The sequence below is a fragment of the Pyxicephalus adspersus genome, chromosome 2, assembly GCF_032062135.1.
Source record: "Pyxicephalus adspersus chromosome 2, UCB_Pads_2.0, whole genome shotgun sequence".
NCBI classification, from domain to species: domain Eukaryota; kingdom Metazoa; phylum Chordata; class Amphibia; order Anura; family Pyxicephalidae; genus Pyxicephalus; species Pyxicephalus adspersus.
In genome coordinates this window covers 149427901-149440501 of record NC_092859.1, presented here as the reverse complement: position 1 = coordinate 149440501, position 12601 = coordinate 149427901, and the positions used below count along the sequence as shown (strand labels likewise).

The following is a 12601-nucleotide window of genomic DNA, read 5'->3' as shown; positions in this document are numbered from 1 at the left end:
GTGCCCCAGGTCTCGGACTCCCAAGGTGCTCGTGATGACATTTGAAGGTATGTATCAGCACTTCTAGGTGTCGGCATATTATTTATTTAGCCAGTTTAAAGCAAGCATTTTTTTTGAGGGAGTGAGCCATCAACAATGGAAAGAACTTGGCGTTAGGCGATCTTATGTTTTTATTTTTTAAAGCTTCACTGGCGGTCTGACTCCTGGGTTTTTATTGAGCTCGTTCTGCAGCATTCTACAAGGTTCCTTAGGTAATTTTAAACATTGTGAAAAAAGAGAAAAGGGAACAAAAGAAGCTAAGGGCTAAGAAGGAGATGTAAGCTAGCCGTTAGGGCAAACTGCTGATCTCATAAGCCGTCATTGCGTACTTTCCTTTACATTTTGTCCTCCAGCACAAGCGAATGCAGCCAGTTTGTCTACATTTTTCCTGAGAGAAGAGACTTTGCCTGCTCTCGAATCTCCTTATACAGTTCATTGCCAAGTGACTTAATAGGTGAAGTGTGTAAGTACTGTATTGGAACAGTGCAAGAAAGCCATCTTCAAATCTGTTTTGCCCATGTGGTTCCCCAGTCTCCTTCCAGCAACCCAAGGCTCCATAATACATATTGTATAATTACAGTGCTGCGTTGGCGCTATATAAATCCTGTTTAATATTAAGTTTAATTTGGTCATTAACGTTTGATTTGTACAACCTACTTTGGTGCCCAGCCAAATTTCCCTAACTTCTTGTTTCACTGACAACTGTTGTGTACCTGAAACAAAAATGTATAACCATAACCTATACAATAAAAAGCCACCATTGCAATTAATTCCTTGTAGAATCCATGGTCAACAGGCTACAAAGGGGGGTCTTTAATAGCACCCTTTGAAACTTCTAATTTTTTTGTATTGTGTTATAAAAGCCATTAAAAAAATGGATTAAAGAAGGGCTTTGATGTTGTACTTTGGAGAACCATCTTTTGACCTTTTGGCTAAGTTTTGGACTAAATGCATTTGGGGGTAAATCTTTTCCAGTTCCACATCAGGATCCTTCATTTCTGTTTTTCTTTTAAATTAATTGATCTAGTTCGTCAGGTTGGATGGTGGCTGTTGGTGAAAAGCTGTTTAGTTGCCAAGGATTGTCAATCATTCTTGGTTGGATTGAGGTCTTTGGGCGGGACAATAAAAAAATGAGACCTTTTGTTTGAAACCCCTATGAAAGTTTTGACTGCGTGTATAGGGCAAACGTTCTAATTGGTGGGGACCAGTCTCTTTCATTTGAGCTGAAACTTTTTGAAGATTTTCCAATATACTCTTGTATCTTGCTCTGAACAAACATCTGGTCTTTAAATGAAATGTATGGTTGTACTAGAGCAGACTTTCTCAAACTTTTTACCATGTGAGAACCCTGGAGATAACTTTGAGGGAACCCCCAACTATAAATACTATATCCACCCTTCACAGTATATATTAACATAGAGGTCAATTAGAAGAATGCCTCTTACTTTGCTGGCCATTAGGAAGAAAGCCACCCCTACAGATGGCCAAAAAGATCATTGTTGTCAATGAAGGGCAAAATCTACTTATTGCATTATTTGCTTAATGAAGTTTCTTAGCAAACAAATAGATGCTTGCATATTCGATTTATTTGTAATTAACTTGAAAAACTATGTGGATGTGTTTTACCTGAACTTGGTGAAATATTTTGTGAAGATCACTAACATGAAATCACAGTTCCAGGACCGTCTCCCGAAACATGGTTTTTTTGGGTAATTGTATTGGGTTTATATGCGTGTCCATCATTTAAAGATTTTACATCGTAAACCTGTTGTGTAAATAAAAAAAAAAAGCATGGGGCATAAAGGAAAGGTATACTGAGAGCCAAAGCACACTTGCAATGCGTTGTAGTAACCTTCATATTAATACAGCACATTTTGACTCTTTGCAACAGCATGGTCCATTCTTGTGTGTTCGTTATATTTCCTAAACCAATTAAGATAAATGACAAGTGCACATGGGTTAAAGCACAGCAATCACAGACCTCAAAGTGTCAATGGGCCCTAAGGGACTGCAGAATTTAATTCTATATAAATTATTATGAAACCTCTAAAACAGCCTCATAAGCAATTTTGTAATTAATGTTATAATAAATGGATTTACGTAACGCTGGGCAATTTAACATTCAGAGCTGCAGAGTGTCAGCCCAGTGTTCAGTGTATAAATCCTATTTTCCCTACATCAAGATGCTGATGACTCTTCAACTTTCTTGAAAAGTCCTAAGATGGTGTTGACCTTGACTGATGTCCTACTAACTTTTTAATCATTTTAGAATCGGTTATAAAATGTAATAAATTTCCATTGTTTAAAATTCCCAGACAAGACGCTTTAGACGAGAGCGCATTGTTCAGGTTCACGCTTCATAAATTGGGGTATGGATGTTAGGCTTGCTTGCTCAGCTATTTTTGTTCCTACCAGGACACACATTCATATTAAAAATACTATTAACGTAATGCACGAGATAAAACCCTCTAACAGTAATGGGATTAAAATTTGTCCCAGTGATGAGTTTGGGATGTATGAAGGCTGTGAATGATGACCACTTCCAGAGGTAAAATGTAGACCCAAAGCTATTCATTCAGAAAAGTTCAATGTACAATGGCAGGCATAAACCACATTTTAGTTTTCAAAATACATTTGTATGCTAAAAATATTGCATGTCTTCAAGTATTCTGGGTAATTCCACATACAAGACAGACATTCCCACAGCCTTTTCCTGGCTGTCGCCCTGAATATCCCAGGAATGGCTTCAATCTGAGCCCAAAGCAGCGTAGTGTCTCCTTTTCTTGTAATGTCATCTATGTTACTATCAAATGTCCTGTACTTTTATTTGAATATGTCTTGTAAATTTAGAGAACTGGCATTTTGTCTTGTATGTTTTAACATTGATTTCTTAGTAACACAAACTACCTATATTGTTTGTGCAATCTTTGCAGGCTTCTCCCCTCAATGTTTTTGGCCGTATATTTGGAATGTGTTCCATAAGGATATATTAATTCCATAATTACTTGGAAAGGTTTTATACAAATGATATATTGTAACCTGTGAAGCTAGAATCTACTTTAATTTTCCTTTTTACATTCCTTTTTCTTACATTCTTTGTTGCTATTGTATTTGTTGTATTTGTAGAAATAAAATGCTGTGTCGTGTATGTACAGACAAATGTGAATAGTGTTGTGTATGGAAAGTTTTGTACATTTATCTAATATTATCAATGGTTTCTCAGTGTACAAAATCGGGGAGGGGGGTAATTTATAATATTTTTATTAATATGTTGTATAAATTATTATTTTTATATATACCAAGCTAAAAAGAAATGTTGCATTATGATGGTTCATATTTGCAATTTACATCCAAGTAGTGGTAGGACCCAGCTGGTTTTTACAGGCTCAGTAACATGGTTGAAAAATAAATCTAAATAAGGAGAGATCAGACTACAAATGCAAATAACATAAGAGGGAGGAATTTCTCTTATGATGTTAATCTGTTAACATGGAATGCCAACAAGCATGCTGGCTATTCTGGGTTTTCTTTATAATTTCCTGTGGCCAAAAGCAACCCTTGAAAAATAACCATAGAAAATCAAAGGGCGTGCTGTCCGGTTATTGCTTCATGTGGAAATCTACCCATATTGTATCCAGTAGAAAAGGTGAGTTGGGTTAGAAGTCCTCATTAAATAGGCCCTCAAGTGCAGCAAAATATTTAGTTTAAAGATGGGTCGTGCAGGATCTAATACTGAAATTCCCTTTGCTCCCTCCCTAATACTTCTCTGCCCAAGCAGGGTCATGTTAGGCACTTTTTTTGGTCCTTGTGTTGCAGTAATATTGGCAAAAACTGGTGTAAGTCCTCATGGTAAATGCTGTGCCACTTTGGAAATCTCAACACACACGCACAATCAGAAGTCAACCTTTAATTTGCCTCCATCGATAGTTTGAGAGGAAATAGTTTAGGAACTAATATAACAAAATGGGTAGTAAATTGTTTGTAATTGTTTCTTTGCTGTAGTTTGTGTTACCTCCATTATTTTTAGGAAGGAATCAGTTGAGTTTTAAATTAACTGAACAGTAATAACATTGACTTGTCTGTAGAACCACCTAACAGTTTGTACTTTTGCTTTTCAGTATGATGCAGGCCACCATGACTTACACGTGAAAGAAGCCTGGGAGCAGGGCTACACGGGCAGAGGCATTGTGGTTTCAATCCTGGATGATGGAATTGAAAAAAACCACCCTGATTTACAAGGAAATTATGTAAGTAGATGTATTCAATCTGTTTGCCTAAGGTTGCAATTAAAGGAATGCAGTTTATGGAAGCAAAGGTTACGGGCACACATCATATGATTCTCAGGGCTGATATCGGGCGAGAATCTGGCATGTACAGCGCTCGTCAGTTGTTGTTGTGTAACTTTTATTTCCACTTTAATCAATCCTGATGGCAAACATTTGCACCCCGATGTCTTAATGTATTGTGCAGATGTCATAAAACAAACGTAAGCTACGTACACAATTTCAATGGTTCTCGATAATTGGCTCAGGGCCGAAGAATCTGTGTACAGCACGTGTTGTTCATCGTCCGAACGTCCGTCTTGGTGAATCCACAGATGACGAACTAGAAACAATCCTAATGAAGGGGAAGGGGAGAGTGCGCAGCATGGTGCCGCTCTGTCGTTCTCCCCCTCCCCTCTCCATAAAGCAGAATGGTGCTGTAAGTACAGCGCTCGTTCATGCATCGTGCAATCTTTTGTCGTGGGAAAGGATCGTGAAAAATCCTTTCCAATGACAATTTTTGCACGTCTATATGCAGCCAACGTAATAAACAAAATACCTGTTTTGTGAGCCAAAAAGGTTTGCACACTGTATCTAATTTCCTGTCTGAGGGTTAGATGGATGCAACTTTGAAAAAACCCAGAGTAGGAAGAACTAGGATGTAGGTGAGCTGCAATTCTCTTATTCCTATTAGGAAATGCTGATCAGTGTGGATAGGTACACAGCTATTCTTTAGCTTTTTCAATTAGTAAAGTTTAGTTCCCAAAGTTTATACCTATAATTTACATTAATCACCATGATTGCTTTGATAATTTCATTTTTGGATTTTCGATTTGATTAGGCTTTATTCTGGTACATCCTGTATAACCATAAGCAGAATCGTTGTCTTGGGACCCCACAGTTGATTTTTGTTTCCCATGACCAGCCACATAGCCTGAGGCACCTAGATTTGTGTTTGGTATTTAGTTCCTTTAAAATGCATTCAATAAGTGAATCATTTATTATCTATCAGATGATGACATTCCATGGGTTAGGATGACCTCCTGAAGACCTATTTATCAAGTTATTATTAGTCTCCCATGTGGCAGCATTCACGAGTTAGCTGAAAACAGTTAGTTTATACAAGTCTTATGTCAGCTGATTCTGGATTAGGGAATATTATGTTTTTTTTAATGGTCTATTACGTTGACTTTTCAGCTTTAGATTTGATCATCTATAGCAGTGTTTTTCAACCTTTTTACACATGGGTACCCCTTGAAAAACTTTCAGGTTTTCGGGGAACCCTTGCTATAAATATTATATTCACAACTCACCGTACATTACTATGGTGGTCAGTGGGAAGAATGCCTCTTACATTGCTGGATAGTGGGATGTATGCAACCCTCACAGATAGACAAAAAGATCTTTGGTATCTATTAAACTAACCTGAGAGTCACAAACTGCTCATTGCTCAAGGAACCCCTAGCAACCTGTGGAGGAACCTTGGTTGAGAAACATTGATTTACAGGGATGAACAAACCTGACCAGAAGGTGACAACCTTGCATTTTGTGAAAGAAGACGTTCCAAATTTATGTTAACTAACCTCACATCAAAAGGTGACCTCTTCCACCTACCCAAATTAATTCCTGGTGGTCCACAACAGCCTTACACACACCACTTATTTCTTGCAAAAATCTGTTACAAGTTTTATCAGCTTGTAATCCGCTCCATATATTCCTTATGTGAAACTATTCGGACAATAAATTCAAGTGTGTAACAAATTAGTTGCAACTGTTAGACTGTTTAGGATTAATTAACCTGGCAATAATGACCTTTGATGATTGTTGATTGCCTATAATTCCTGCTTCTGGCTTTAGTACATTTTGGCTTTGGGACCTGAAACAAGCAGGCTTGTTTTTTTCCCTGCAGATCACTTATTGTTCCTCACTAAAGGTCAGTGAAAGTATGATTGCATGTTAATGCCATGTGTGTTTTGATCTACAATCTACGTTGTCTTATATTTTGTGTCTACATAGAGCTCTGATTGCTCTGTGGTTTGACTTCCTTTACCTTCACATGGTGCATTCTATTGTGTTGCTGGCAACTGTTTCAAAGATTAGGAAACCAAAATTACAAGTTTGTTAATATAGAAAGACTATTAACTATGAAAATCTACATAGAAATTATATATTGGTGCAGAAAAATGAACAAGTAACAGTAAAAGTTTACACAAATTTAGTTTTTACTGTTTTATCAGAATTGGAGATAGTTGATAACAGCATTGCCATTGTGTTTTGAATGCTACAGGAAAGCCCTAGTCTGGGTTCTTTATGTAGCTAAGAGTATCATTTTTGGCCAGCTACTGAAAACCCTGGTTGCTGGCCCAGCTGCCTTCAATCATTTTGAATTTCAGTCCTAGAACACGGATTTCATAAATGAATGTTTTTGCCGATCTCTGTACACATCCCTTGCCAGTCTTGACGTTTGAATAATGATCGACTTTTCTCATTCTTTAAAGGAGAGGTCGTCAATGGCCATCTACATAGTTCCTTATTTTTTTTAAAATATACCTGGTATAATAAACTTATTACATCACAAGATTTGTTCAGTTCACGGAAATGTTTCTATATGTTCGTTGTGTGTTTATTTTTAACAGATAGGGGTTACAGTAGATATGAGGTAAGGTCAGATTGTTTCAGCCAGCCTAAACCAGAGCTTTTTCGTGTTCTTCTCAATCTGTTTGGGCCTAACCTGTTTCTAAACTATTCCATGTGTTTTTTTTTGGGGTCCCAGGGATCCAATCCATTTCTATCTCTGTTTCTGCCTCAATCTTTATTATTACCCCATTATTCTCGCACTTGGCACCCCCTCCCCACCTGCCATGTACCTGTGAATAGCCAGAACCCCAATGGACAGTAAGGTGTTGGACATCTGAATGGCAGGGGGTTGAGTCCTATTGGGCATGGCCTACTTTGTACCTTGGCTAGTACCGTAGTCAAGGCCCCAATGGACAGTCTGTGTACAGGGTCCAAGGGTGCCGAAAGGCTGTGTACACATGCTAGATTTTTGTAGTTGAAAAAGAACTTTCACCATCTTTTTAAAGGACTGAAAAATGAATGAAAAAGCACTGTACGAGCCATGCTGAATGAGCAAGTGGCACCCAGCTGCGCTCACTCCCATTCCTTTGAGGTTGTTTGTCTTCTTTCGTTCATGGGTCAGATCGACGACCCCTGTACACGTCAGATTCTCGTATCTGCCAAGAATCATCTGACGTGTACATAGCTCTCTGAACAAGTTACCGCTCTTGCCAGTGACATGGTTATACAGGACAGGACTGGGTAAGAGCAGAGAAATTGTTTCCACTGGTCCCTCCTTCATTACTTTGATGCCCAAAACACTGCTACATGGGTATGATGTACTATAACTCATCCAACCAGTATTGGAGCATCTGTTGGAATTAGGTGGGTTTTTTGTTGCACGTTTTATTATTCTTGACACTGGGAAGTTTTCCTAAATAAACTTTATATTCTAGCTGGGGAACCCAAATAAGGACTTGGTTCTAAGTTATCTATGTTATTACATTAAAAAATGTTCTGGGTTTTCAGTGTTAACACTAACTGGTTGTGTCCATTTTAATATGGGTCACAAGAGCAGACGCATTCAAGCCACGAGGACTATTCCTCTGCGACTCTTGCTGTGAAATTAGTTTTAATGTTTCCTTGACCTACAGTAGTAAATGGACATCTGCAAGACTTTATTGTAATCTATTTTCTCGGCATGTGTGTTTAATGAACAGCTCAATAATGCATGGTTAGACATTCATCTACTTGGTAAGAAAAGGAGGAAGAATAGAGAGAACTGATTATTGATCTGCACAGCAATGGACCGCTCGAGAAAGGCACTTACTGCAGTGCACTTGAAATTTATTAGGAAAGAACCATTACGTTGATGAAAAACTGAATGCAGTTGGATATCTTGATTCTTTTACACCATTCTGCAGAAAGAAAAACAAATGATTTGGTTTAGGAGAGATAAGAGCGAGTGATGTATATGCTTGTCACTTAAACTGGCGAGGTTTCTATTGTGGGTGATTTTCTTTTTTCTTTCTTTAACAATTGTGTTTATTTAGGATCCGGATGCAAGTTATGATGTCAATGACCAAGATTCAGATCCACAACCCCGATACACTCAGTTGAATGATAACAGGTGAGCCTCTTTGTTGCAGTGGAAATGTAATTCTAAAAACGTGTCTGAAAGTTTTCATTCATTTAAAGTTTTCAGTTGTCCATTACAAATTGTGTTAACTGTTATTTCATGACCCTATTCTGCTTTTCTACATGAAATGTTAGCAATGCTGCCCCTGAATACAGTGTTGGGGTTATCCCACCTTTAATATGTGGCCCCAGTCTGCAAGAAACCAATTGTGCAGATGATATTAACACAATAGAGAAATTGAGCCAGAGGGCCTGATTAATTAAAGCTCTCCAAGGCTGGAGAAGTACCGTTTTCAGCAGTGAAACTGGGTGATTCAGTAAACCTGGATCAGATCTGGTCCAGGATTCAAAACATTTTCTAGCAAATGACATTACAGAAATCCATTTCAGGTGCAAGTGTATCTTCTGCAGCCTTGGAGAGCTTTATTAAATCAGGCCCAAAGATGCAGACAGCAACTGAAATTATAATATAATATATATATATATATGTTATCTCTTTACTAAGGGTTTGCAATATCATGTTGGATTGATTTAAATCATAGTCCTTTTATATATAAATAAATATCCCTTTTTTTTTTAATACATAAATTAAATAATTATATGGTAATCCCTTAAAATAAATATATTCCTTTTCTTTGTATCGGTGAAGAAATATTGCAAATTGAATGCTTAAACTCTAAGGTCTATGCTCTACCTCTAAGGTCACTGCAGAGGGGGTACTATTTATGGATAAAAAATGTTTAATTTATATTCATTGAAATATATAGAAACACAGGAATGTGTTATGTGTGCTAAGTGCCTGGTGAACAGAATATTTCACTAACTTTTTAACAACCTTACACAATCAAAAAAAAAAATAATAATGAAATGCAGACATGTGTGTGATAAATTGGCATTCAGACTTCTGTTCACAAGATGTCACTGTGCTGCTGGATGTTGGCTTTGTTCATTTTCCTACAATTAAATGCATAAATTGTATACATAGGGCTCTATTTATATAACAGGGAATCTGACATTTCCTCAAACATTCCCTGGCAGGAATCATTTACTGCCGTTGAAACACTTGGACCTGGAAGATTCCCGCCAGTGAATGTTAAGGAAATGTCAGATTCCCTGTTTTATAAATCGAGCCCATTGGGCCTGATTTATTAAAATTCTCAAAAGGCTGGAGAGAATACACTTTCATCAGTGAAGCTTGGGTGATCCAGCGAACCTGGAATGGATTTCTTCAAAGCCAATTGCTATGTGCTAGCAAATGTTTTGAATCTTAGACCAGATCCATTCCAGGTTTGCTTAGATATCCAGCTTCAAGGAAAGTGTATCTTCTTGGTGAGCTTTAATAAACCAGGCCCATTGTGTTCTTGCAAGTCATCAACTCTTTCAATGGGCAGCACGGTTGGCTTATTGGTTAGCACTCACACACTTGAGAAGAAGCTGTAGGCAGGCGGCAACCCCTATATTATTATTATTATTATTATTATTATTATTAATAAACAGGATTTATATAGCGCCAACATATTACGCAGCGCTGTACATTAAATAGTGATTGCAAATGACAGACAGAGACCGACAGTGATACAGGAGGAGAGGACCCTGCCCATATTGTGACCCTACTTTTCAGTAAGCGTCAAAAAACAGCCGGGGTGGTTACTGAAAAATTGCCGGGTGGTGCACCCAGCTAAAAGGGGCTAGGGAAAACACTGGTAACTGCAACTTTATGAATTATTTCATAATATAAAGACAGCTTTCAAGTATCAAGACTTCTTAGGAATGACCGCAGAATGTAGATGTATGGCAGATGAGTTGTAACAGGAATGCCAGACAATCAGATATGCTGAGCTGCAGTCACGATTTTCATAGATAAAACTTGTCTTCATTATGTTAGCCAGGTGTACTCAATGGCTATATGATGTGGTGTCCAGCTGTGATTTAAATTTCTTTTTATCTTGAGACAAGGTATCTTCTACAACCTATTTTTTAAAATTACATCTTTAAAGCACATTTATAATGATTTACGTGCCTAGGTTTTGGTAAACACATTCCTGTTTTTCCCGCATTCAGTCCCTGTGGTTATATACAGTCCTTATTCCACTTGCTAGCTTCTCTCTTTTTGGTATTGTGATTATTTCCTATAAAACACCATATTATGTAGCCCTGTAGAATAAATAGGGGTTGCAAATGACAAACTCAAGACAACTACAAACAAATAGCACTGGAAGAGGAGAGGACTGTGCCCAATACAGATTACAGTTTAAGAGATGGGGGCGAGTAATATGCAATATAAAGAGGATATAGAATGATGGCAAATTAGTGATGGGGTTAAGGTATGGATGAAGAAGGGAAGCAAGCTTGAAAAGGTGTATTTTATTAATTGGATAAGAAAGGGAAATCCAAAGAGTAAGTAAGCTCCAAGAAAGCTTTGGAGTTGAGCAGGTTTTAGGAATATTTTCAACCAGAAATGTTCATTGTTCTGTAATTATATATCAATTTATTTATTTTTACATTATTATACTGGAGTGTACCCATAATATAAACTTATTGGGGGGATAGCTATCTGCTTTACATGGCCATTCCATTTTTAATGCTGTTTAAATACAGATTATAGGCACCAATCCTGTTGAATACTTTTGTGCTGGGAATAATGTAATAAAAAAGAAAAGACCAAGAGTCATAAAGAAATGTAAATTCCCAAGAGACCATAATAGTGTGTGAATTGCATATTCTGAATAATGTTAAGTCCACAATTCTAGGAAGTCTTTTTATTTCAAATCATTAAACATAACCTTTATCATCACTAGTAATTAAAAAAGCAGTAAAACCGAGTAAAGGTGACCTATGGCAGAACTAGAATGAAATGCACCAACAGACAACCACAAGTTGAGCCATTTTAATACACAATTGTAGCAAATCAGGTAACTTCATGTAGATCATTAGCTAGAATAAATTATTGCATAACTTGTAGACATTCACAGCAAGTCTGAAAATAAGAATATAGATTGGCATATCAATCCTATATTGACTGCATGTGGCTCATAAACTGCAGGTGCCTCCTTTCAATGTATCTCACAATAGCATCCCAGCAGGTACTCAACACCTGAATGCAGACTCAATGTAAAGCCCAGCTATTGACATTGCTTGGTACCTTTAGAACATTCTTCTTTACATTCTGAGATAAGTGTCCTCTACAATAATTTCTAATACCACTCCATAATAATTATATTTAATGGTGTTTTTATGTTTGTGAAGTGTTCTGACCTGTGCCCTTCTCATTGACTGCAGCAAATACCATACCATGATTATGATATGGGATAGGAACAATATATGTATGTATCAAGTTCAAAGAGCCAGGAATAGTCAACACATCAGTTTAAAGCGTGATCACGTGCCATTTAGAGTAAATTAAAATCTGATATATACATACTGCTGTTTTGGCCATTTGTATGGCTGGATTACTGAATCCACTACTGTAGGACTTTTTATCACCTAAAAAAATTCCTGAATGGTGCTTGCAATACCAGTGTGTTTAAAAGACTTTCACTGTACATGGCGTTTAATGCGATGGAATCCTGTGATTGAATTAATATTGTTGGCTCAGCAAATACCAGCAGCTTTTTAATCTAAGAGAAATCCTAATAATATAACTTGCTGTCAGGGTACTTGGGATGTGCAGTTGAAAAAAACCGACCTAATGTATTAATTGATTGGGGAGCTTTTTCTGAGGCTTGGTAGGCATGTGCTGATAATGTGGGGAGTTTGTGTAAATTTAGAGACTCTGTAAAGGCGTTCGATTGCATGCTTCATCTTTTTCTGGCATACATATAACTGGTGACTTTAATAGTTCCTATATTGAATATGCCATCCTGCTTTCTGGTGCAGAACGCTTTGGATGCAGAATATAGGCTTTTTTTCATGGCGTTTTAGACTACAGGTCTACAGATGGTTACGGACCACCATCTATATTTTTTACCTATTTGGGCACTGTAAAAAAGACAGTATACTGGCTTAATAGGTTTTACTCTTCAATCTCTTTTTGATTGATGAATAAGTAGTCAGTTCTGGTATTATCTGTGTTTTAAGCACATTTGCTTTGGGCTAATCATTTCTTT

The 12601-nt window shown here is 37.3% G+C and overlaps 1 protein-coding gene across 1 annotated transcript in view; it reads left to right on the top strand.

Moving 5' to 3' along the window:
- The window catches only part of FURIN (furin, paired basic amino acid cleaving enzyme), a gene marked incomplete in the record, with an annotated part of 160242 nt that overhangs the window by 112315 nt on the left and 35326 nt on the right, over window positions 1-12601 (top strand). The window contains 2 exon segments of the mRNA XM_072399139.1: window positions 4158-4286; window positions 8411-8487. Of these exon segments, the coding sequence (XP_072255240.1) occupies window positions 4158-4286; window positions 8411-8487 (206 nt within the window).